The sequence below is a fragment of the Xenia sp. Carnegie-2017 genome, unplaced genomic scaffold (assembly GCF_021976095.1).
Source record: "Xenia sp. Carnegie-2017 unplaced genomic scaffold, XeniaSp_v1 HiC_scaffold_4, whole genome shotgun sequence".
Taxonomy (NCBI): domain Eukaryota; kingdom Metazoa; phylum Cnidaria; class Anthozoa; order Malacalcyonacea; family Xeniidae; genus Xenia; species Xenia sp. Carnegie-2017.
In genome coordinates, this window is record NW_025813504.1 from 6,593,891 (window position 1) to 6,621,397 (window position 27,507).

Sequence of the window (27,507 nt, forward strand, 5' to 3'; positions counted from 1 at the left end):
TTGTTTTCACCTTTTATTTTTAACTCAACAATAACAAATGCAAATGAATGCTAACTAAAGAAGGTTGATTACGCGGTATAAAAATCGTTTAAGTTTTTATTTTAAGAAAAAGGACCATCCATAATAAATGGTGGAGAAGGTAGTCCTCCACTGTAAACAGCACACTTCAATGACTCGCAAGGATAGTCAGACCAAGCATATCTGACCTTGTCAGGATCACAACGGGCCAGTAGGAATACGGATGTGATGGTATTGTAAACAATTGGTGACGCTGACCAGCTATCATTACAAAGTATCTATGCAAAAATTAATAAGGAAATTTATTGCCTGAAGTAACTTGGCTACTTTTGGAGTATGCTTGTTATATTTTTAAGACAAATCCGTGTTTATATAAACACGTCAAAAGTGTAACACACTGAGCATGAAGACACTTGCGTGTGAAAGATAAAAAACTAGACGGTCATGTTTTTATGCACTGTTATTATCAATAGTTTTTAAGAATGTTTAATACTTACTTCAAAGCCTGTATTGCTCCGTATTTCAATACTTATGTTCACAGATTTATAATTTATTACAAGAAGCGAATCATGCTCGATTGCAATCTTTTTGATTTCGTATACGAGCGGTCCAGTGTAGTATCTTTCTCTACCGTAAGCTAATGAAAGACCTGATAACCCCAAGCGATAGCCAATATTTTCTTTGTCAGTTGGATGAATGCTGTCATGTGGTGATAAAGGATTTCCCAAGTCCATTGCTACTGCCATAAAAGTTTTTTTTAGTTGTGCATTGGGAGCGTAGCCCTTCCCTGCCGTCTGGTCCCAACGTAACGGAGCAAAATTGTTTTCATTCGTTGTTGTATCATTACCAACAGCTGACAACTAAATAATTATGGGTATAAATCAAATATTATTTAATAATTGAATAATTTTACAATCCTTACTTTAGATTTAAAGACGCCTACCTGTACAAAACCAAAGGGAAACTGTGGATCAGTATTATTTTGTGTAGAAGCGTACCATTTTGCTCTCCAATCATTTATCATAGCAGGAAATGTACAGTTATATGGCAACACATTAAAATCTCGGGCTAAAGCATTTGTCTCTCCTTGATAAAATATGGAACCGTAGATTGTCATATTGAGAAACGGAACAATCATGGCATTCCACATACAACTATATAGAGTGAAGCTGCCAATGTCAGGGTAACCTTGTGGTCCAAGAAGTCTAAAAAATTATACAAAGCAATGTTATCTCTAAATGCAAATAGACTATCCGTCTTATAAAATTTAGCTGGCATATATCTCTCTGTCCTAAGATAATAATAATTTTGAAAATGACACATTTATTTCTAATAACTAGACAAGACAAGTTGCAGGTCGCAATTATGAATTAAATTTTTTGTGAGATATCATTCCGAAAGGTAATCATCATTAGTTTCCAATGGATATGTTGCATTATATTATCATAGCCTAGATTACAGAAAGATTCTACCAGGAAAAAGTTTTTGACGTTTTTGTTTCGAAGATGCCATGTTGAAAGAAAGCATCTTAATTTGCACAAAATAAAAACTTCCAGAGAAAACACGTACGTTTTCATTGTATCTCCAATGAAGCTTTAGTATTTAGAAATGCATAATGCATTGCTTGTTTTTTCTTTTTGTCTACATACCTTTTAAATATTTTCGTGCTTAGAAAAGATATTTGCTTTCAAATAAAGATTATTGTCTAAGTACGATAATTTAATCCCAAGCATAACTTTATTTCAACATGGCGAAACAGCCAATAAGTTTAGGGACGAAAGAGCATAGCAAGTGAGTTTTCTAACCGATTTTTCGTCTGTTTTAAGTTTAGAAATACGACGTAAATTTTATACATTTGCCATAAATGTTTCTTCGGATCTTTATTTTTTTTAAAAGTTGATTAACGCTTCGGGAAAAGTCTTTTTGCTTGTTGACTTTCAGAAACTGTTAATAGGAAACTTGGAAAATATTGATTTATCTTTTGTAAAGAACTCGAGAAAATAGAGGTGATAAAAATGATAAATATAATGTTTACCTATGATGAATTACTGAAAAATTTTTTTTAAATTTGACACCATTGCGCAAAGTTTTGATTACAAAAACATTATTAATATAGAGGTAATCATATAATTTTAAACGAAATTACGTATAATCATGCACACGTGAATTTTTTAATACTCAAAAAAATGCAATGTTTTCGTTCTTTGCATTTTTTTGTAATTCTTTAGTCTTACAAGAATGCATTTGTCAAAACATTTGTATACTTACAACTCTTTTTATTTGAATAAAGAATAAGTTTGTTTGGCTTTTACAATTTCCAAACATTCAGGTTAAAGTATTTAAGGCGCATCTACACTCATACATTACTATAGTACAATAAAAAATTAACTGCTTTGCAATCAAATAATCACACTCGATAATTTTTTCGAAGTAAATTATAAACTCTGCAATCAAGTATAATAGTTTTAGCTGATTTAAAAAAACAAAGTCCTTTCAGTTTAAGTGATCTGTAAGAAAATGTGTCATGAAATTTTTAAGTTTCCCAAAGAGCCTAAATCTCCTTGTAAATTTGTAAAACTGTTTTTAGTTGTTTATTCATTGACAGTAGCATAAAAAAAGAAGGGAAAGGGTGGTTCTGACTCTCCAAAAAACAGAAGTAGTTCCTCTGCAGAAAGGTAAAAACAGGGAAAGAACTTAACGAGAGAGAGGGGTGATATGTATCCACAAATCCTACATTAACTCTTTTGTTTGAGTGTTTACTTCCGTATTTATGTACTTCACTGTGTAAATGAAAATATTCTGAATAATTGAAATATTGTAATTACTCATGAACGAAGAAAAGTTACAAAGTGTTATGTTTAAGTCTATCTATTCTGACGTATGATGGAAGTGTTATAGAGATTCAAAATTCGGATAAACACTTTATTGACATCATGTCTCAAAGAAAAATGAACGTAGCATAACTACTATATTACGTTTAATGCAGACGTCCTGAAGATTCGGATAAAAGTTATTATTTCAGAAACTGTATTACTTCAGTAAGGTTGTAATTACTTTGAAAGTTTTCCTTATTAATGTAGGTGAAATTTTCTCGTTGGTAAATTTTGAAATTAAATCCAAGCATTTTGGCAGTAGTTATGTTTACTTAAACATTAAAAATCATGTTTTTCCTTTAATAAAAAACTTGAAAATATGCAAAATCACTCCCAAAAACACTAGAATTTGCTATTGAGGAGCTCAAGATTGAACAATTTTTCACCGAGAGCATGCCCCTGACCCCCTAGATAGGTCCACGCCTGTAGCGTTTGAAAGTATACCCCCCAAAAATTCATGTCTAACTACGCCACTATATTTTGGTGGAAAAGTTTAGAAGTATACAGATTAAGAGTCAAGAAACAATCGTGTAATTCACGTGGAAACACATGTTTCATAAATGGTTATGTTCTGAGTAAAATAAAAGCCGTATAAGATTTTAAAATTGACAAAAACAGGACAAAACTGTCAATCTTCTAATGTTAAGCTATTAATTACAAAAGACAAATTCATAGGAAAATGTCATGAGACTTACAATATTGGTGGAGAAATTAAGACATTTCCAGTCCATCCACATTGTGCGAGGGCATCAGGAGAAGACCATGATTCTATAGGGCTTCCACCAAAACTGCTTCCAATCAAACCGATCGGGTAGTTCAGCGTCTTGTACAGCTGCACTCCATAATACCAACACAAGGCGGAGAAATAAACCCAAGTTGTTCCATTAAGCGTTTCTGGTAATATAAAGGATAAATTATTATGTTGAGATGATGTCATATAAGTTTATAAAGCATATGATACAGTTGTGCTTTAGAGCTCACGGGTATAAAACTCTGCTATGGAATTTTAAATAAAATTTTTCGAACTTTTAGGTTTATTGTGTTCTTGTTCAGTAATTGAAAATTGTATAGAAAAGTAATATGATGTTAAAACGCTAAGTCAGAGCACAATTTAAAGCAAGGCAGATAAAAGACAGCTAACCTATAAATGATATTCAATTTCCTAACTATTTAAGAACAATTATGTACTATGGTCTTATTTGGATTGTAAATCATACTTTGAAAAAGCTACTTCCGAATAGTAATTTTATTTTATACTTATTAACAGTCTTTGGTTTCTTTGCAAACTGTCTTTGAAATTAAACATGGTGTAGAGTAACAAACTGTCCGTTCAATTCAATTCAATTCAGTTCAGTATCTCTTCATGATTTCAAATCGCTTATTTTAACTGAATGACAAATACCTGTTGAAGGAATGGACCAAGGCAATTCTACGCGGCTCACTTCATTAAGAGGAATCATAGAGCAATCGAGGCCTACACTAAATATACGTATATTTGGATAGTTTATGGATTCATTGATAGCCTGGCTTCCATTTTCCGACTAAAATAGAAAAAAAAAGTCTATAAGAAATTTGCATAAGTTGCTCGTGCTTATTGCAATACAAGGTTTTAAATTAATCAGTTGAAACGGTTTCATATCTTTTCATTTGTACATGACAGAAAATTATTGAATTTTTTTTTATTTCAATGCACTTAATTAAACAGACATCTTCAATGCTTTCAAAGTGATTTTCAACAATTAAGGTGAAGGGATGCTCCAGGGAGCCGGGTAAAATATCCGAAGGTTGTTACTGGTTGACATGATTACAAGTGGGTGCTTAATCTGAAACATGAGAAAATTTGATTAAAAATTGCCATTTTTTATTGGTAAAATAAAATTGGATCCGTATCATACTTCAAAGTCAAAAATATTTTTTATTTCAAAGCTAAAACGAACATGAATATCGACTTAGATCATATGGATGGCCAAGAATAAGCCTGTTCCTCGTGTTAATGTGTTAGTGGATTTAGATTATGAATAATATTATGGAGGAACTGGATGATAAGGAAGTAACGGAAAAATAATGTAATGAGGTCGCGAAGAGATCGTAATCACTAAAAAGGAGTTTTTGAAAAGATCTGCCATGTATGCATTTATTATGTATATATTTTTGAAGATTATGATATCTTGGGGAATTTTCTTGACGAGATAAAATACGATCCATGAACATGCTGACTTAAAACAAGAAACATTTAAATGTTTTGAAACGCTTATTTTTACCTTTTGAAAGGAATGTAGCTTAAATTTGACATTCATCTAGTTTTGAATGTGAACAACAAGTCTTTTGCCATAAAAATCGAATGAATGAATCATCCTTAAAGTATTTTTCAGACAAAACTGGCAGAATTTTACGACAAAAAAGCTGCAATGATTAACGCAAGAATCAATAAGAGTTATAAAGGTTTATTAATCATTTCTGAACGTGAACACGATTGCTTAAAGATTGGACGTGATGAACGTTTGATGCAAAAATTTCACGACTTTTCCGAAAACGTATCCGAAGAGATTATTAAAGTAAATGGTTTGAGCCCGGGAGTATCATTACATGTTTGTAGATGTAAATCATCCAGGTTAGAATAGTCCTGAGAAGGACTGTTTTTCTTGTTGTTGACTGACGTTTTGACAACCTTAGCGGTAGTCATCTTCAGAGTCAAAGAAATTTACAAAAGTTGCTCGTGCTTACTGTATTACATTTTTTTTAATTAATCAGATTAAAACGATTTCATATCTTGACTATAAAGATGACTTTGACTCTGAAGATGAGTACCGCTAAGGTTGCCAAAATGTCAGTCAACAACAACAAAAACAGTCCTTCTCAGGACTATACAAACGTGGAAGATCTACATCTAAACACGTAGAAGAGATTATTATCATGAATTTCAAGAAAGCCATTGAAAATCTCAACCCTCCATTTTATGGTTTTAAGATGATAAGTTATGAATTTTAGGACTGACATGAAATATTTATATAACATTTGTGATAATTATTTCAGTTGATCATATGGCCATTCTGCCTAGCACAGATGGTTTTTTAGTAAAATGTCAACAATTAAACATTCTTACTCAAACTGTAAATTGACAAATGATTAAACAATGACCTGAGTGCATGATGTGTTTTGAGGTTTCATACGACTCAGGCGGTTTGTGCGTGACTAAATGTTTTGCATGTTGATATTCATGTCACATTTGGTTGACATGTTTGAAAGTCTAACTCACATGTTTCCACATTTGTGCGAAATGGAATGTGAAGTGCAACTTATATGCAAATTAATGTTTACGTGCTAACACATGTGAGAATTTTAAGTTTAAATTTCATTATTTTCTCCATAAAGCAACAGCTTGTAATAATGCATTTCAGTGACAACCTTCAATTTTTTTAAACCTGTTTCCCTTTGTGCAGGAGCCTACTTTCCTAATTTACTTCATATTAAAGGCGGTGAAAGATTAACAATTGGAGAGGGGCTATATTCATATATTAATAGGTTGTAATCTGTAAACACGATTGATTTCAACAGAAACTAATGAAGTAGAAAATGCATATATGAATAATAGCCCATCCCCAATTTTTATGCGAATACGGACACTGTTCTCCATTCCCTACGCTAAGAAACATATGCTATCTATTTTAGATTTTTTTTAAATACATTCTAATAAAAAAGTAATTAAAAAAACTATTAAGCCAAAATTATTGGTTTTCCTTTTTTTATTTATCAATGTGCTTAAAATATTGAAATGCATAACAATCTTTGCGTTTTCTTCCCAAAATAAGATACCTGCTCGGACATTTGGACCGTTAAAATGAAGTCAAAGCGTCAAAAATGTCAGATAGTGCTAGTTGTCGGAAATTATGTAAATAAATTATGATTGTTATTTGAGACTAGGAACTTATCGTTAAAGCGGAAATAGGAGCTTATGATTATTGAGTATATTAGAAGGGTTAAATTAAGACGGCATTGTCTTTTGTTGATGCCTGTGAACGAGTAAGGAGCATGAATTGAAATTGATGTATAACTTTAACTAGAAAATTAAATTGATAACATTTTGAGAATTGTGTTTGACTTCGCGCTAGCTTTAGATAGTATACAGTCCCATAGAGAACCGGCGACGCATAACTGCTTTGTGCTAACGTGCAAAGGAGAAATTTGCTACACGTGGTCCTTTGAGTCGGAGCTTTTATTTGGAAAATTCAAATTCGGTAGTTGGAAAGAACAATGGAAGAGTTAATGAAAAAGAAACAAGTGCGCGCAGGACATAGAGGATAGGCGAGAAAAATCGCCAGTAAATTTAAAGACAAAATAAGAGAAACAGACGGTGAGATCGATAGAAATGAATTGAAACAATTACGAGATGGGTTAAATGATAAAATTGCAACATTGAAAGTCTTTGATGAAACGGTTATCGAACTCCTGAGCGAAATAATTGAAGAAAATGTTGAAGAAGAATTGGGTAAAGAAATAGAAGAGGCGGATGAGATACGAGCGGAATTCGAGAGACTAATTTTGGATTCAAACGATATCATCAAGGAGTCAATTCCCCCAGTTGAAACTAGAGCATAATGGATAATCGTTGATAAACAAGGGGCCTGGACCCAACTGCTATTGTTGTTTGTCATTCATAAACGAATGACCTCTGTATTTTGTCTCTTAAAGGACACATGCAAGCTAGAAGACAACTTTATTTTATTGTAATGCCTATAGCGTGAAAATAAGACGTACCAAGTTTCAAAGTCGTCCGCAAAATATTTCAAAAGATATTTAGGGTTATAATCGGTAAAAACACGATATTCGATGACCATTGCTAAAACGCCGTGAGATTTTTTAAGTCTGGGAACTGGGAAAGAGTGACGTAATAGTTGACATAAACAAGCTTCGTTCTTATATCGTTCTACGACTTGCACGGCTTTCGGTAGTTTGCTATTACTGTTTTTTTATTTATCAAAAATTAATGGATTCTTCTGAAGAAGATGCCGATTATGATATTGTCATTAATAACAATGAGGTACAACCTTACATGTTTGAGCTATTGGCCAACGCGCAAGGTGGTCATAGTAATGACAATTCTCCGTCATCGGAAAGCGAAGATAAATACATTCACAGAATTGGAAATGTTGAACGGTTAGTTGCATTTTATTGATGCTTCATTGTTTTTCCCAAAGTAAAAACAATGTTTTTATCTTTTAGGTGCGAATGTGGCTTTTGTGTTGTCATGAGTACAGGACGGGAAAGTATATGTTGCCAAGAGGTAAACAATACTGATCCTTTGATACATGGCGATCATATTTGTATCACACAAGAGGAAGAGTTTGCCACAGTGTGTAGAAACGAAGCTGTCGTAAAAACAGCTATGGTCGTGTACACACATGACATTGGACCTATGCCTGAGAGTGAAGAAAACGAGTGAGAGTCTGATCCATTGTAGCTATTGCTCATCGTCGACGTGTGCTTTCTGTATCAGACCATACAGCGCTGTCCTCAAAATGTTCAATTTCACATGACGTCGTCTGTGTGCTGTGATTTTTTGTTGAAATTAACTCAACCTTTAAATAAAATTATCGTATTGCTGGATTTTTCACAAAAATCAAAACGGCCGAAATGGAAAGTCTATAGCTCTACTTATCATATTTGGCACTTTGTTTGAGTGGTTCTTGACCTTACGTGTTTTTGCGGACGGATTGTTATGGCTGCTTGGCATTTCACATTGCGCTTCTAAGGTACGTTAAGGAATTTTCTATGAGTTAAAATAATAAAGAAAAGATCAAACGGCATTAGTCTGAATTAGTTGCCACTGTATATGTTTTTGTTTCGCTGTCTACATATATTTTGACATCTTTATCTTAGACAAACTTCATTTGAGGTAAAACGCACAAACATTTCGATCCGATGTCGACACATCGTGGTCGTCGCCTACAAGAAAGTCGTCATGTTCTGCAAGAACGTCGTCAATAATCTAAAATTATAAAATTGTCCTCAATTTGGTAATGCTCTATAGCTTAGTTTTTATAAATGTAAACAAATATTGCTAAATATAACTATAATAATCACCTCTTGCCTTCGTCTCTTCTCAAATGCAGTTCTAACATTTGTTGGTTGCTTCCTTTTAGATGGCTACACTTGTGGGTTCCACAGAGTATTAAAAAAATCGTGGATACAGCATCCTTCTTAAGGCGAAGCCGTCCTGCTGTCCATCCTACTGATTGCATCGCTTCAAAATTTTGCACGAAGCACGAACTCTCGAAATGTTGCGAGCACAATTTTGAGCTCTTTGTTGGCTTCAAATTTTTGCGTCGGATTTTTTCAATCCAAATATCTCGCATGCGCTTGTTTTCGGGAATCGAAAAAAGAAACCTTTTGCTGCGTTTTATGGTTCTTAGAAGAACCGTTTTTATAATTAAATGCGGCACAATAAACCATATTTTCAATGCTAAATTGTCGTGTTGTTAATGCAGGCAAAGTATATTTTGAACGAAGCGCGCAATTGACCGCGTTTAGCTTATGTCAACTATTACGTCACAACGACATCGGTAGCTGTCGTTAGCTCGTCGGGCATTTTTAATACGTTATCAGGAAAGCATCAACTTTAAACCTCCATATCTTCAAAAATATTTATCCTTTGAGTCTCAAACTTTGGTGAACTATTAGTTGGAGCTATACCTTTATGTAAAGTACAAAAATAACAATCCGAATTTTATGTTGCATGTGTCCTTTAATATATATTTTACAAGATCCTCATTTCGTGAAATAGACTAAGTCTTATCTATGACAAACAACAATTTAAACGACCTATAACGGCAGACGAGCGAAACACAGACGAAAAGATCGGACGATCTAGCACTGTAAGTAGTTCGAAACGTGACACGCCATCAGCAACAACACGGAACCTATTTGGCCAAGGGGCAGGAGCATATCTACGAAATTTATCAACCGGAGGGCAGCCCTACAACCAAAGTAACGAGCAGCACCGATAAAGGCGTCAATAACACTCCCTTCTGACCCCGAGATAAAGAAAAAATTGCAGTGTAAACACCACCATCTTATCGATCGCTGATATTTGGCGCCATTTTTCCAGTGGCGTTGAATTACTCCGAGTACTTCCCATCCACCAGAGGCAGGTCGTAACCTTCCGTGTACACGAAAATGCCGAAGTACAAATGCCCCTATTCAGTCTGCGACTACGAGACAGAGGAAGCTGAGGACCAACTCGCAGCGGTATTGTTGCAAATCCACTCGACCGGCGTGAACAATAACAACCAAGCAACAAACACACCCACGAGCATCAACGCCACGGCGAAGATTGAAAAGGTCAGACGGCCAACCATATCCCCTGCCGGGTCCAGTGAGGAATGGACGTACTTCCAGACACGCTGGCAGGATTATGTCGAAGCCACAAAAATAACCAGCAATACTCGAATGCTGTGACGAAACACTTCGTAAGGACCTCACCAGAAACGCTGGCGGCACCCTCACAAACAAACTCATCGATGACGTCATGGCCGAAATCCGCGAACTCGCTGTACGAGAGGAAAACACGATGTTGGCCCGCATCAAACTACACAACATGCGCCAGGACCGTGACGAAACTATCGCAGCTTCGGTGCTTGTCTTCGTAGACAAGCCAGCGTATGCAAGTTTACGATTAACTGTCCCAACTGCGCAACAGAAATCAACTACACAGACAATATCCTACGCGACATATTAACCGTTGGAATCACCGACAGCGACATCACCAGACTTGCTCAGCGATAAAAATCAAAATATGACACTGGAGGAGACATTCCTGTTCATAGAAGCCAAAGAAGCCGGCAGAAATTCGGCCAACCACCTACTCAATAGTCAATACGTCGATGCTACCAGAAGAGAATATCTCCGCGGCAAACAAGACAATATGACCCAGGGCGTGCAAACCAATAAAACTGGACCATGTTTCTACTGTGGGAAACATGGCCATGGTAGAAACGCCTCACCCAATGTCCGACGACAGGAATGACCAAATTACGGCTAAACATGCGAGAGCTGCAGACGTCCTAACCACAACGCCTCCATGTGCAGAAACTAAAGCGTCGGGACGCAAAACACAACGCAAACCGCGACAAAGAGGACGCAGTGTTTGACAGCCTATGCATGACAAAAAGCCATCAGCATTGCAACAACGGAATCATGCTAGACCACCATAATTATAATGACATGAATGACCGTTGGGTGAAAAAACCGTCACATTCCTAACCGTTCCTCCATATAAATGCAAAGTGTCACCCAGAGGACTACACAGCCCTCGGGTACACCCTGCATTTTACAAGACATCGCTCAGTCACATTGAATGCCATGGCGGACACTGGACGACAGAGCTGCCTTGCTAGCATGCATTTAATGAAACGACTAAGACTACGCCAGAAAGACCTGCTCCCAGTCACTATGCGCATGCACGCTGCGAACAACAATGGCATTGATATCATCGGTGCAGCCATCGTGAGATTCTCTGGTCAATCCAAAGACGGACGGGTGTTGGAGAGCCGTCAAATTATATATGTCACTCGTGACTCAAATAAACTCTTCCTCAGTCGTGAGACATGCGCCGCCCTGGAAATTATCCCAAACAGCTTCCCCACCGTGGGAGACACAATGTCAGTAGACATACATACAAACCAGTCTATTCACGTTGTAGCAGAACACCCCTCAAAGCGCACATGTGACTGCCAACGTCACCAACTGCCGCCACCTAAACCCACAGTACCGCCCTTCCATGCAACCGAAGACAACCGAAAAAAAATAGAGGACTGGCTGCTCCATAAAAGTCCAGTACGTTTAACACTTGCGATCAACAACAACGGCCACTCATGGAAGGCCCACCAATGCGAGTCATGATTGACCCAAATGCGAAACCTAAAGCACACAATACACCAATCCCAGTCCCTTTACACTGGCAGGACGAGGTGAAAGCTGGCCTTGACCAAGACGTGGCCCTCGGCGTTATTGAACACGTCCCAATAGGCGAGCCTGTCACCTGGTGTAACAGGATGGTCATCTGTGCGAAAAAGAACGGTTAACCACGACGAACCGTTGACCTACAGGCACTAAATGCAAACGCCACTTGGGGGACCCACCACACCCAGAGCCCTTTTCACCAGGCCCGCTCTGTCCCCAGTGGCAAAAAGAAATTAGTGTTCGACTGCTGGAACGGTTATCACAGCGTTCCCCTTCACACAGACGACAGACACCTCACCACATTTATCACTCCCTGGGGTCGCTATCGGTATAAGTCAGTGCCACAAGTGTACATTGCCTCGGGCGACACAGACTGACACCCCGGAGCCAGCACCCATGCCGAACATAGATACCGCAGATGGAACTTCACCAAACGCAACCAAGATACCTGAAGATGCCAGTGAACCTACACCAGCGACCACAAAGCCAAGCGAGAAAGCACCACTAGCTCTACGCGGATTACTCGATTTCAACAAGAAAGGGCTGTTAAAAAATTGAAAGGATGAACAAATATCAAAGAGCAACTTTATATTACGCTTTCCTATACTAGGAAAGACTTAGGGGGGGATAGAGCATAATGGGATAATCGTTGATTAATAAGGGCCTGGACCCAACTGTTATTGTTGTTTGCATTCGTTGACGAATGACCTCTGTGTTTTGTCTCTAGGTCAGTAAGACTAAAAGGTCAGTTAGTCCGGCTGAAGACAGAACCAGACATTTTGGATGAGTATGACAAGACAATCAAAGATCAGTTGAGTAGCGGTGTTATAGAACCAGTCAACGAATTAGAGCGAGCTGATAAAATACGTTACCTACCACATCATGCAGTTGTTTGTAAAGATGCGAAGACAACCAAGGTACGAGTTGTTTATGATGTGTCCTGTAAAGAGTCAGCAAATGATTCATCGCTTAATGACTGTTTGCATGTGGGACCCAAATTAGCACCATTGTTATTTCACATTTTGATACGGTTTAGGGAGAAAAGAGTTGCGTTAGTGGCAGACATTGAAAAGGCATTTTTGAACATTGCAGTTGACACTTTGGACAAGGATTGCCTAAGATTTTATGGGTAGATGACGTGAATAGTGAAAGGGTAAGACCTGTGGAATACCGGTTTTCTAGAGTAGTGTTTTGGGTTAATTGCTCTCCATTTTTGTTGAATGCAACGCTACAGTATCATTTAGACTCATTCATGGAAGCAGATATAGAATTTGTTAGGAAACTCTGAGACAGCTTTTATGTAGATGACCTTGTGTCAGGTGATCAATCAAGGAAAGCAGCAATCATGTTATATGAGACAGCAAGTAAGCGAATAGCTGCAGGGGGATTTAAGCTTAGGGAATGGCTTAGTAATGATAAGAGTGTTCTTAAAGAAATAGAAAGGAGAGAAGGAAGCAATATAGAAGGGAGAAAGGAAGATGTAGTTATAAAGAATGTGGTTGATAATCAAACTTACGCAAAAGCATCTGTTGGGGGAAATAGTAGTAGTGGAAGTTTTGAGAAGGTACTGGGATTGGGATTGGTGTGTAAATCAGATAAATTTGTGTTTTGCCTGTGGAAATTGGCTGAAAGAGCAAAAACACTCATTCCTAGTAAGCGAAACATACTAAGTGTACTTTAAGCCCAATCATAGTTTGTGTTAAGTTATTGTTTCAGGAGTTGTGTATTGGGAAAATTGAATTGCATAAAGAGTTGGATGGTGACAGGAGGAAACGGTGAGAGGTGTGGATAGAAGAGTTAGAGCAAGTAAGGGACTTAGTAGGGACGAGATATGTTTAAGGTAGTTTGATTGGTGAGGCAAATTGTTACTTGCATGGGTATGCAGATGCCAGCCTGAAGGCATATTGTGCCGTAATATATTTCGTAACAGAAATAAATGGCGCAGTTCACAGTTAGAGTTAGAAGTGAGGGAACCAATTTTATTGCCTAAGGATCACCACTTAACAGAATTAATCATCAAAGATTGCCATAGGATGGTTCGCCATAGTGGGGTGAGAGCGACCTTAGCTCAGCTACGCAGCAAATTTTGGGTGCCTCGAGGTAGACAGAAATTGAAAAGGGTGATTGGTAATTGTATGATTTGTAGAAGGCATCAAGGCGAAGCTTACGAAACACCAGTGCAAGCAGATCTGCCAGACTTTAGAGTACAATATTCCCCTCCCTTTTCTAAGGTAGGTGTGGATTTTGCGGGACCATTGTTTGCAAAAGAAGGTGGGCAGATGGTTAAGGTGTACATTGCATTATTTTCTTGCTGTGTGACAAGAGCAATTCATCTTGACTTAGTGGATAGTTTAAGTGCACGTTGTTTTTTGAATTACATGCGAAGGTTCACCGCTAGAACGGGAACACCTTCGCCAATGGTTTCGGACAATGCCAAGACGTTTAAAGCAACTGAGAAAACATGGAAGGCGATTTATGATAGCAAGGAGGTGAAATCATTTTTGGAAGGTAATAGGTTGGTGTGGAAATTTAATTTGGCAAGGACACCTTCGTGGGGTGGATTTTTGAAAGAATGGTAGCGTTGGTGAAACGTTGTCTGAGGAAGATATTGGGTGATGCTAAATTGAATAGGGAAGAACTGTTGACGACATTAGTTGAGGTAGAAGGTACGTTAAACTCCAGACCATTGACGTATGTGTACGATGATGAAGTAAATGTGGATGTACTGACTCCTTCCCATCGCATGTTTGGAAGGCGATTAGCATCTATTCCAGACGAGGAAGTTCAAAACTCTATTAGGGATGAAGATGAAGTAGAGATAAACGTAGGTTTGGATATTTAGTGAAATTGAGGACACATTTTTGGTCAAGATGGAGGAAGGACTACTTAACAAATTTAAGAGAATACCATAAGGTCGAAAAAGAGAAGGGTAGTTTTTGTCCAAAAGTAGGTGATGTCGTTCTTGTTTTTGACGAAAGTTTAAAAAGAGGGTTTTGGAAAACAGCGAGAATTGAGAGATTAGTCGTAGGAAGGAATGATATAGTCAGAGGAGCAGAAGACAGAGTTGTCAGTAAAGGAAGGCTTCAGCATATATGTAGGCCTCTGCAAAAATTGTATCCACTTGAGATAGATGTAAGGGTACATGATAACGGAGTGCAAGGTAGTGAGAAATTAGAGGATAGAGAAAAGGAGAGCATGGCAGGAAGGAAGTAACAGGAGACCCAGAAGGGCTGCAGCTGTGGATGCATGTTGGCAAACAAAAGTTATGTTTGACCCTAAAGGCTCAAAGGAGTGAGTGTGTCGGAAATTATGTAAATAAATTATGATTGTTATTTAGACTAGGAACTTATCGTTAAAGCGGAAAAAGGAACTTATGATTATTGAGTATTTTAGAAGGGTCAAATTAAGACGGCATTGTCTTTTGTTGATGCCCGTGAACGAGTATAGAGCATGAATTGGAATTGATGTATAAGTTTGACTAGAAATTTAAATTGATGACATTTTGAGAATTGTGTTTGATTACGCGCTAGCTTTAGATAATATACAGTCCCATAGAGAACCGGCGACGCATAACTGCTTTGTGCTAACGTGCAAAGGAGAAATTTGCTACACTAGTTTTAGCAAAATGACGTCAAAGAGACATTGAAAAAAGTCATGGGCGTAGGATGATCAATAATTAGTATCACAAATGCACGAGAGTGTTCAACTTCTTTGAAATTCAGTGTTCTCAACGGGTTATACATTGCATATAGGAGTATGAGCCCCCCCTAATTACCCATGAAAAAGCTAAAACTCACAATGTCCAGTGTATACTGCATATTGCTCTGACCACTGCAAATCCAAACATCTCCAAATAAAACATCATCCAAAGTTATCTTTTTAAAACTTCCTTGTACGTATGAATAAGCAGAAATACGATATGGTCCTCCAGCACTTATTGGCTGTAATACAACTTGCCAAACTCCGACTTCTTCCCTTCCTATACAAAGAATAACATAATAACAATGATTGTATACATAGTGCTACCATTTACAAATACAAATACAAAGACACGTTTGTGTAACATTTTAAAAAAGCATATAGTTCCAGAAGTAAATTTGGTAAAATTTTCTGGAATAAGTAGACTTCCAAAGTAAAACTTCATAAGAAATTTTTTCTTTAACAATAGTGAATGACTGAAGCAGTTTGGTTATACTGGCAGTCCCTCTAATTCTTATCAATTTAAAAAACAATGTTGGCTTATTTAAAGTTTTGTTGAATTACTTAAAAACTAATGAAATTAAGGTATTTGAACGAATATTTCCAGTTTGGAAAAATGAGTTTTAATAATATTATTTAATTTCAGTCATCTGCAATATTCGTTTGCATTATAACGAAACCCTTTTCTTTCTTGATGCAATAATCTTTTACACATTTTGGTATCGACTGAAGGTAAAGAACAGAATTTTATGATATAATCCAATTTATTTTATGATCATTGGATAACGCAGAATTACAACAGCGGCATATTGTTGTATTTGTTTAAATTTCATTGTAGGTGCTTAACGTTCTTTGACTTTACAACTTTGTGACAAATCACATCTTTTAAAATCTTTCTAAACTTTTGCAATTTATTAGAAAATGCTGCTATTCTAAATATTAATTACATTATTGCTTAAATTTATGGCTATACTGCTGCTTTTTCTATTTGTGTTCTAGATGTTCTTAATCAAATGGTTTTATGCGATGACTGCGTTGCAAAACATCACTATCTTTTCCATACGTTTTTACTCTTTTTGCAACAGAATTAAACTTACTTTTTTATTTCAAGTAGTGTAACATCAGACTCCAATAATTATTTACATGATGCAAGGGATTTTTACCCAACCTATGGTTAATGCATATGGCGCGAACATTGAATTTCTGTGTTTTGAGAATTCCGCAATCCCTCAAGTCAATTTCAGTTTTCGAATTAAGAGCAGACCACGTATTTAATTATCGAATATATCTTCTTCATAGAATATGTCCTACGCAGCAGACAAATTTGGTTTTGTTATGTGATGACTTGTAACTTAGGGTCGACTAATGAGGCGAGTTTCCCGCTTAAACGATTCAACTCACCTAGCTGAGACAAGTTAAAAATTTCAATTACGTGAAAAGTGTTGAACTCCATAGGTGAGCAATTTTTTGCAGGAATAATTAGTTACATAGTTTATTTTTTATGAATTGAAAAGACGCACCAGTGCCTACCTGTTTTGTTGACTTTGTAGGATCAAATGTATTATCTCAATATTTGTAAGCAATAAGTACACGTACTGCTTCTCGGCAAATGTTTTCCGCATTAAACTCACTTATTAAACTCAATATAAGTTTTATATTTTGATGGTATTAACTAGGATACAGTATGGCAACTAAGGAAGGCAACAAATACATTTGTTAATATTGCTTGCTGTATTGATGATAAAAAACTCGAAAGAGCTAAAACCTTTTAAACCTCATTCGATTTGTTGTTTAGTGTTCTTTAAAGTTTTCAGTTCCTAAAGTTTATCACCGTTAAAAGTTATAAGCTGAACCTTTTAAGCTCTGTTGGTGTAATAAACGCGCATGCTTTCGATATGAGTTATTGTCATGGTTATGTACCATACAAATATCATGGCTTGGGTCATTTGTGAACTTTCCTAAAAGCCGTAAGATGGTTAAATGTGAGCATAAATTATAAAATAGCTGTCCAGATTTGAATCACACTTTTTGTTTATACGTAATAATACAATCATATTAGCGATAATATATTTAATTGTTTCACCCTCAAGAAGTATATGTACTTCTTGAGCTAAGTTACATGTAGTGGAAAAGAACATGTAGAGATGTATTCATTAATTTCTTGGGTAAGGAATGGTTATGGAATACTGGTAATGAAATGATTTTGTTTATTTCGCAAGTACAGTGGGATGCACAAACAGCCTCAAAACAGAAACACTTAAGAGATTCTAAGGAAAAAACGGTGATTTGCAAACCCAAGTTTTTCTACAAGACGGTTTTCAGTGTTGTAAGCATAACAGTGAAATATATTGTTTTTTGAACAACCGGTATAGCTCGATAACTTTTGTTTTTCATACGTAGATTTTATGAATTGTGTTTTGTATAATTGCCAAACATAATTCTATCGCTCAAGTCAATAACATATGATTTTATTACACATGATTACATATGACATATGTATATATGATGTTTGAAGCTAAAAAACTTTACTAGAGTAGCATAAAAAGAACGCCTGGTGTTTGTGACTTGAAAAACAGTGACACTATGGGAGTGCATATGGAAGACACAATATAGTTCTTATTTAAATCTCAAAATGAACTGTAGCCACACTTCTTTATTTATATACTTGTATTGCTGTATAAGTGTTGTAGCAGCAAATTGTAGAGTGTGAGTGTAAAGTCAAATTTCCATTAAAAGAAATTTCAATATAACTAATTTGTTTGATTAACATTATAGTTGAGTTTTATTTCAAACTGCCAAGTAACTTAACTCATTAACTGAGTAAGATCAACATTTACTCCCTTTTTAGAAAACTATGGGTGCATTTCACTTGAGAAGCGTATTCACTTTTTGCATGCACGATATTCATATTTGAGTAAGCAAGACGTAAAACTCATTAACAAATACTTTTCATTTTGAGTAGCATTTACTCAAAAATATGCTCACAATCAACGCTTTTGTTGTGTCGGAATAAAGTAGAATCAAAAGTTACTATGGGGTTCACATTTACTCAATATTTTGAGTCCTAAATACTCAAGGCTTTTACAGTTAACTCTTTTTTTATCTTGGTATACTTTCAAAATTCTGTGTAACAATTTTTTCTATGAGTTTTGGGAGCTCGTAGCTGCTTTTTGAACAAATAGACAGGTATACACAGTTAGGCACTGTTATATTATTTACCTGTACAGGAAATCCTCATCCAAATTACTAAACTTTATTAAAGTGCTACCGGGTATCAAAAACATGGACGATTTTGGATATTAATGTCAGCGGAAGAACGCATGCTTGCCAAATTAAAACTTCCCGCAACCAGTATTGTCAATAATAACTCAAGCACCGCGGAGGATCGATAATTAAGGGGTGGTAGGGCTCATGTTCATATATTCATGATATGCAGGCTTAACCTCGTTTGAAATCCATTGTTTTCTAAGGATTATAACATGAATATATGAATATGAGCACCCAATTATCGATCCTCCGCGGTGCCTGTAACTTGTATATATACGGCGATAAAAAAATCAATGCTTTTGTCCAAAAAAACTTTTTAAAGCTTCATCAATGAAACGTATTTAAAACTTGTATGGTGGACGAATCCTGTAGTAAGATAAAATAACGGATAATATTTTTTGTCATGTTATGGCATTGGCAAATATTTTCTTTATGTTTTTTCACCACTAAATTATATTTTTTTACTACTTAATAGGTGGCATGCAGACGATGCTAAGCCGCCAATTCTTTTCGAGATATACATCCCTTGTTATCAAGAGAGCTTATATACAATAAATTAGGATTTTTTCATATTTTTCTAAAAATATGATACATTATAATAGTTTGCCATTTAATGCAGTACCAACAATATTTAAAACACTGTGGTAAATGAACAAAAAAAATGCATATTGCATAATTTGCAATTTTTTGTTGTTCACCAATAAAACAATATGTTTCTAAAGAAATGAAAAATGCTGATGGTAAAAAATTTACCTTGCACGAAAAAATTCAAAGGTTGGCTATCCCACTGTGCTCTTTTGTGTTACTTTTATTTGTAATTGTTGTTTAAATAAAGTAGAGGTATACGATGTACAATGAGTGTACATCGCTCTAACGTCTATGTTAATTTGAACTAACCAATAAATACATGCAAGATTCATACGCCTTGGCCCACTTTGCCGAGCTACCTCTGCAGAATGCAATTACATGGGAAATTCCATCCCACCCAGGGGAGTAACTTGGCAAACAACAACCGGGATCACGGCGAAGCCGGACAACTCAAATAATTGCCTTGTCTAACTGTCAAATAAAATATCTCACATTTACAAACGACTCAATTCAGCAAAGGGGACATCTCGCCCTTGTAATCGGTCACATACACTAACTGTAAAACAATAAGAAATAAATATTATTAGGATATAAATAATAATAAAGGGTAATATGATTTAGGAACTTTATATCTATAACGATCATACATGATTGGATAATTGATCATGGATTTCGGCACTAGCAATTATGCTTATAATAAGGTTCATTGTCGTATTAATTAACACCCTATCTCTTTACTTTTGTTATTCTGTTCTATAGCACTGCACATTGTGTTTTGTTCCATATATTGATGTCATAATAAAATGGTTCCTTAAACATAATAATTCCAATAAATATTGACATTTAACTTTTTAAATAGCACGACAAAGACTCTGTGCTGGTTATTCCACAGTAAAAAAAAACACACTGTAGAGCCACTCCATTGAATATTTTTGTGCTACGCATATCTCATTGCCTATGTGATTACAATAGTTACAGCCAGTGAATTTCTTTCTCTGACCAATTGGCGCGCTGAGATGGCAAACGGCAACCAGTAATCTAATTTAATATACAGCAGGTTGTTGCAAAGTGAAGTGGATCTACTGTATATTCCGTATACTGTGGGGGCTATTTCTAAAACCAGGAACGGGGAACGGAGCGAGGTACGGAAAGGGGAATGGGAAAAACCAGGAATACTAAAAGCCGGAATCTCTAAAACAAGGAATACTTAAAGCTGGAATTCTCTGAAAACAGGAATAATTTACCAGGTGGTTAGCAAAATCACATGTGGTCCTCCTATTAACATGGCAGCAAGTTTTATTTTTAAAATATATTTGCAAAAAATACGGTATTATAACAAATATGAGTGAAAAATTGCCTTTTTTGATGGTTGTAACCCCAATCGTAAATGTAGTTATACCTTGTTTAGCTCAGTTTCATTGGACAGACGTAACGGATAAATATAAAATCGGGGAAGAAAGTTTTGGAGATGTGTATTCAGCCAAATATGATGACAAGGCGGTCGTAATGAAAAAATGAAATGGCAGAAGAAACAACGTGACAGACTGTTATTTACCAAAGTTGTCAGTATTCTTTGTGAGCTTGAATGCAAATACATTGTTAAAATTTTGGGCTTCTGTTCCAGTCCAAAGCCTGTGATGCTAGAGTTGCATATTTTTATTTTCAACCGTTTGGATATCATGGAGATCGTGTGAACTCTTTGTCAGAATACCTTGATTTTGCATGCAGTAGTAATTTTGTGGAGCAATTATCTTCTCTTCGGCCAAAGATTGCACACGATGTAATTTCAGCGATTGCATATCTTCATGAGAAAGACATAGCCCACCGAGACATTAAAGCTGCAAATGTATAGGTTTCCAACACTCACTATTCTCAATTGAAAGATCACAACGAGATGGAAAAGGCCTGCTCTAAAGTACGTGTAAATTGTAAGCTTTCTGACTTTAGGGAAACTCGCTCAATGCTGCAAAAAACTGCTACCATGCACCACACTCAAACCAAAAATCTTGAAAAGGAGACACTTGTTTATAATGCACCAGAAGCATTTCTTTTGTTAGACCAAGACATCTCTTATTCCCTGGATAAACTAAAGTTATGTGACATCTGGTCTCTTGGTATGTTGTTGTTTCCTCTTGATTAATCCTGATGTTGAATATCCATATTCCCAGGAGATTGAAGATTGTGATTTGAAAAGCTATTCTGAAGCAATGGATGAACTTTGTAAGCTACGTAATGAGCCAAGAAAAGAAGCCCATGCACTCGACAAAATATACTTCCCTCCTTTTAACTAATTGGTTGAAGACTAATGAAGGTTTTGACGCTTGTTATAATTTTGTTGCAAGCAAAAGCGTTTCAGCAATATAAGCATTAGCCACTGTATGCCCCAATCTTGAAAACAATAAGGACAGAACTGTGGTTAAAGCAGAAACGTAAAAGAGTTTTATTTGAAAAAAGCTATTACCATTGAATTCCCAAATCCAGAAAACATTAAGAGGAAATTATGAAGACCCCAGAACTAGTTGAATTATTTTCAGCTGAGGAAGTATTAACCATTGTAAACCCATCATACGGTTCTATTGGGAACAAACTTAATGCCACCCCAGAACAAGATAAAACGATTTCAGCAGAATTATTTTCATCAATTGAATGCCACATCCTGACAGTAATAGAGAGGAAATCATGGCAACCTCAGAACCAAGTTAAAGAGCTTCATCAATAGAAGCTACACCTATTGAATGCCAAGTTCTTGAATTCAACGAGGAAGAAATCATGGTGAATCACAAGCTTCATAAGAGCTTGAATGACATTCATACCAATATTGATTCTTCTTATTCAGAGTCAAAAGACTCTGAAGACTCTGAAGATGACTACCCTAAGGTTTGTCGAAACGTCAGTCAACAACAACAAAAACAGTCCTTCTCAGGACTATACCAACCTGGACGATCTACATTTACAAACATGTAACGATACTCCCGGGTTCAAACCATTTAAAATATTGATTCTGGTACACATGATAATACCACCACCGCAGAAGGTATCACAGAGGATCATAATCTCCCGGAGGTAAATATGTGATAAATATAGTGCTTGACTCTTACATTTATTTTAACTCTTTTGCAATGTTCACCTTATGTATAAGGAAGTATGCTTCCAAAAAATTCATTGTCTCATCCAGTTCAACATAAGCATCAAACAAAGACAAATTTACCATGAAATTTTACCACCAAACTAGACAGAGGACTTCGTATATAATGAATTTCATAAATTTTGTTTGATTGCATTTGAAGCAAAAAATTTGGTTAAAATAAACGTAAACACAGATTTATTTTGTTAAATTATCAGTAAATTCATCCAGTTTTCGCAATCTAAGCATGGGAAAAATTGCCATCTAGAGCGCTTTCTTTCTGGCAAATCAGTGCATTCATGTGATACACTGTTGATATTATATGAGGCTATTGTTGCTATAGCAACAGCCATTTTTATACATCCCATATTCTATGCTATCCTATGATTTTAAAAATAGAAGTTGACTATTGACCACATTCGCGGACGAAAAGTTATCTAATAATCTACGACTCTAAAGACTCTAAACTGTGCTATATTTCATTGTAAAGGCTAAAATTTCATCTAAATATATTTAAATGAGTGAATTTAATTATTGCTTTTGCGATCACGCAGATACGGCTGTTTTGTTCATTAATAAAATGTCCAAGAAAGACATTTGTATCTGTGGAAAGTATATATTAGCAAACGCCTCCTGATTTTTTGCTTCCGTTCTTTATACTCATATTTTTGTACTCATATTGTTGGAGAAACAATGAAATATTCCAAAGAGCTTGATTATAATTTGGTAGAAATTTTTTTATGACAGAATGTGACAATGAGCAATAATGTGCATCTTTAGTTGTAATATTTTGTGATGATTTAGATTTTGATTGTCTGTATAACTTTTTATTGGGAGGTTGAGGATGCAGAGGAAAATTCTCAAGATGTCACCAGATATAAGTGAGTAATCTTTAAGTTATGAAATACATTTTCTTACTAATAACCACGACATGAATTGAAAGATTGGACATTCACAATTCACATTAACAAAATTACACTTTCCTGGTCATGTGGTGATGTGAGTAATTTGATACAACTTAAACCAATATTGAATACATGTTAGAGGAAAAATTGAAACATTTGTATTAAATTTATCTGTTTCATTTTAATATTATTTTAGACAAGAAGTGAAAGTTGTTTTTCGTGTTTAGAATGGTGTATGCAAACTTCAAACATGTTTGTGAGAACTCTCGAGCAGGAGCTGGGCTTGCACCAATCTCCTATCAAGTTCTCATAAAGGTCTTCATAGTGTGCATAATACAGTACAAACACAGTAAACATCTTTATTTCTTAAACCTAACATAACATGTCATAACATAACATAATTTAATATAGCATAATATAATCTTATACATCATAAAATAACATAATATATGAGATGATAAGATTTGATGTGACTTAATATAATATATTGTTGTACAGGTGATGTGTAAGTATGTTAAATGTGATTGGTTAATTCATTGTTACATGACTTAAAACAGTTGCAGTTGCTAGCTTATGATGACAAATACGAGAGCTATGAGGCCGAAAGCTAAAAAAAAATATTTCCTGCGTTTAATAAGTCATGAAATTCAGCTTTTACTAAAAAAAAGGATTCAGAAAACACTGTTTTTTAAAAACATAAATTTGCAACTGAATTTCTGTTTACGAAAGACGTTGATTTTATTGCAAAGTTGTCGAAATCTATGATCTTTGTCTCTATATAACAAAACACTTCGTCTCGGGAAACATTGGACTGACTTGAGGAATACAAAACTCGCTATTTGCCTCGGGAGCATACATTAACGCATTATACGTAATATAATATGTGTTTTATGTATTATGTTTCATTGCAGTAAATCAGGAAAAACTTGCACCTATGATTTGAACAAACCTTGTCGTGTTGCCTACAAACACGATACGATGACACCAGTTTTGTCATGGAGGAAAACTGCCTACCCAGCCAAAGAAATGGTCAGCCTTTTGTTGGGAGATTATTATGCAGAAAATTTATGTATGTCACAACCAATAAACGTTTCGAACAACGTGCCGGTAGGAAACCATCGAAATGAAAGCTCTCAAATTCTAAAGCCCTTTATATCGAAAAATATATCGACCCGCTTGATCTCCAAGAAAATGAAGACAACTTACCATTAAGCAGTCAATGTCAGTCGTATACTTCAAATGCTTCTTCGGCGATACCAACATCTAATTCCAATCAAATTATGCCACCGTTGAACACACGTTGTCATCCTTCTCAACTTTCACTATCTTTACGTCGTACTCCATCAAATAATCTGCAGCCGACTACTTCTCAACCCTCATTTATTCACCATGGACCATATGCTGCTTGGCAAATGCAAATGCAATCATCATCACGAGAGTGTGCGAACTAACAATCCTCACTACCAACTACGTTTCTGCAACAGCAACAAGCACAGATTTTTTCCCTTCAAAATTTGTCATACTTTTCCAACATCCATTCGGGATCACAATCATCTACGTATATTCGTGAGTCGACGTCTTTCTCATTAACTCCCTGTACTGTTTTCAGCAATAAATTCCATTTAAAATGGGTAGCAGGTACAACAGTATCAAAGTGTTATGGTTGTGGCAAAGGAATTACCAACTCTCCAGAAACATTGCCTAAATTTTTGATTATTGTTTATCGCAACTTTTGACAGTACGCCCATTGGGCGTATGGTAATTAAAACAAGACTTCAAAAAAGTTGTTGCAATTGTGTTACGGGGAATTCTTCTTACGCTTTAGGAGTTAGGGACTGATTACATGAGCGCGGGTAGCCGGGATTCAGCCAATCGTTAAATGATTTTGGCGAATGGAAACGATTCAATACTTATCATCAGATAAATCTTCTTGAGCAATTTGACAATATTCTGATTTAATTACTACGCACAACATTTAAAATTGAAACAATCAAATTGGTCAAATTTGAGAATTACAACAGGAATGAATTGCGGCATTTAACAAACAGTTTTGATTTTCAAATTTGAAGTTTTGCCTACTATCAATCTCTCGAAATCATTTCACGCCTCACTTAATTTCAACATCCGCTTAATGTTGCACTGGTGTCTCTGGAAAGTTTTCTTTTTTCAATTCTCACCTCAAAGCTGCAAATCCATACTACACATGAATAATAATGTATAAGTTACACTAATATTTTTTTATTGGTGGGAACAAAAACCATATATTTGTAAAACTTTTTTGAAGAGGTACGTGTGCCTTGTCAGCGCCACTTTGTGGGATAAACAAATTTTGCATTAATTATTATATCATATTCTGTATCAGTCTGTTTCTTAAAATTTGCACTTCTACACATGTTCATTCTATGGTTCTTATTTAAGAAAAAATTTCAAATGTTCTTTCTATGTTGTTTTATATAATTTAGTGTTGATCAAATACGGAATATAACAATTTTAAATCAAGAAAAGCTTATCTTCAGTCGTCAATTAGATTCTCAGTAGAAGCACTAATGGCGCAAGTGAACCGATGAAGCTGGTGAAAACACGATTGTAAAACTAAACAACTCAGTTTGGCGAGACTGCTCATAATGCCGTACAAAAATGTGGTCATCAGCGATATTTGCACTCTTTTCGTCCTCCGACAAACTCGTTTTTAGAGATTCCGACTTTAGTATTCCTGGTTTTTCCCAATTCCTATTATGTTCCCCGATACCCCGTTCCTGGTTTTAGAATTAGCCATACTGTGGTTATACCACTGAAGAGACGTGTGTGTAGTGGCATTTTTAGCAACACTTCGGATCCTAACTGCGTCATTCATGCGACAAGTTAAATAATATCTTGCACGAGTGAACATTTTCCTCAAGTGCGGTCGAGTCAAAAGTTAGTTAGTTGTCTTCTGCCATTACTAACTACAATGTAAACATTTTTACAACAAATTATTTCTTATTAGTGCGGACTAAAACCCCATCTATGAATTGATAAATATGAAAGTTTCGGCTAAGCCAGCGCCATTGTAGGCTGCAAGAATTTTGTCGACCGGAAAATCATCTTATTTGATGAGCATCTAATACTGGAACTACATACTGGCTTTATTTGTATTATGTAAAAAGTGCTAAAGTGTGTGCTTTATACGTAAATTGTTGAAATTGAATTCCTTCTTCCCTTCTCGAAATCAAAATTGATCTAAGTAATATGTGTAGATTGGGAAAGATTCTCTCATCCATAAATTTATAATCAATGACATATTAGTATTGATGTATTTTAATCTTGTATTTTCGATTAGTACCACCCAATCCCTAGATTCGTTACAGAGCTATCCGCTTTAAACAAAAAAAATAATAACAATAAACCTTCTTGTCTTGCATAGACGTATGCATGATGCCATTTGTTACTAAGCCTCACCACCACTCTTCGACCAATTTCACCATAACCCCAAACTATTGCCCGTTTTGGTGCTTGTTGCAATACCATATGATCACCATAGATAGTAGAAAAACGGAATGTATTGTGACCATAAGTGATAGAAACAGCAGTAAATACAAAAAGAATTGCGCAAAAGCAGCTTCTCAACATGGCCATTCTTCTCTTTGTCCAGCAAACAGTGGTTAAATAACTGTGAGATAGTCAGCTAGTTCTTTATATAATTATTTGCTTAGCTTTAGGTGCTTTTGTTCATAAAGGCTAATTTCCGTTTAGCTGCATTTTATGCTATAGCACAAAATGATCGCACTCTTATTCAATGAAGCAAGCGCCACTTAAAAGTTCAAAAGGTCAGTAGCACTTTTGTGCTCTCCAGCAAAGCGACAAAGTTGAATTCCTTCCACATTTAAGTGCTTTGTTTTGCTCTCAAACTCATCTTTCAAGATCACTACAAGCGGTGCCTTTCTCATTCAAAATAACTGATTTGATAGGAGTCCTATCCCTTCTTCTTCAACGAAGTAAGTCCGACAATTTTCCTCAATGCGTAAAATGCAGTTGTATAAAATTAGCCTTAAAAGAACATTATTAATATTTCATAGCTTTGCTTGTGAGAATAGTG

General features: G+C 35.7%; 2 protein-coding genes across 2 annotated transcripts; one reads left to right on the forward strand and one right to left on the reverse strand.

Annotated features, from left to right (window-relative positions):
• On the reverse strand, positions 1 to 27,208 carry LOC124455556 (sialate O-acetylesterase-like). Its single transcript, XM_047006195.1, has 7 exons — positions 26,819 to 27,208; positions 15,647 to 15,828; positions 4,294 to 4,432; positions 3,587 to 3,785; positions 962 to 1,223; positions 516 to 878; positions 1 to 296 (listed from the first exon to the last, which is right to left on the reverse strand). Exons 1-7 carry the CDS (start codon positions 27,045 to 27,047, stop codon positions 102 to 104), a joined length of 1,569 nt encoding a protein of 522 aa, XP_046862151.1. The 5' UTR covers positions 27,048 to 27,208; the 3' UTR covers positions 1 to 101.
• On the forward strand, positions 7,931 to 8,363 carry LOC124455557. Its single transcript, XM_047006196.1, has 2 exons — positions 7,931 to 8,045; positions 8,112 to 8,363. Exons 1-2 carry the CDS (start codon positions 7,942 to 7,944, stop codon positions 8,329 to 8,331), a joined length of 324 nt encoding a protein of 107 aa, XP_046862152.1. The 5' UTR covers positions 7,931 to 7,941; the 3' UTR covers positions 8,332 to 8,363.
• Positions 27,209 to 27,507: the final 299 nt, after the last annotated feature.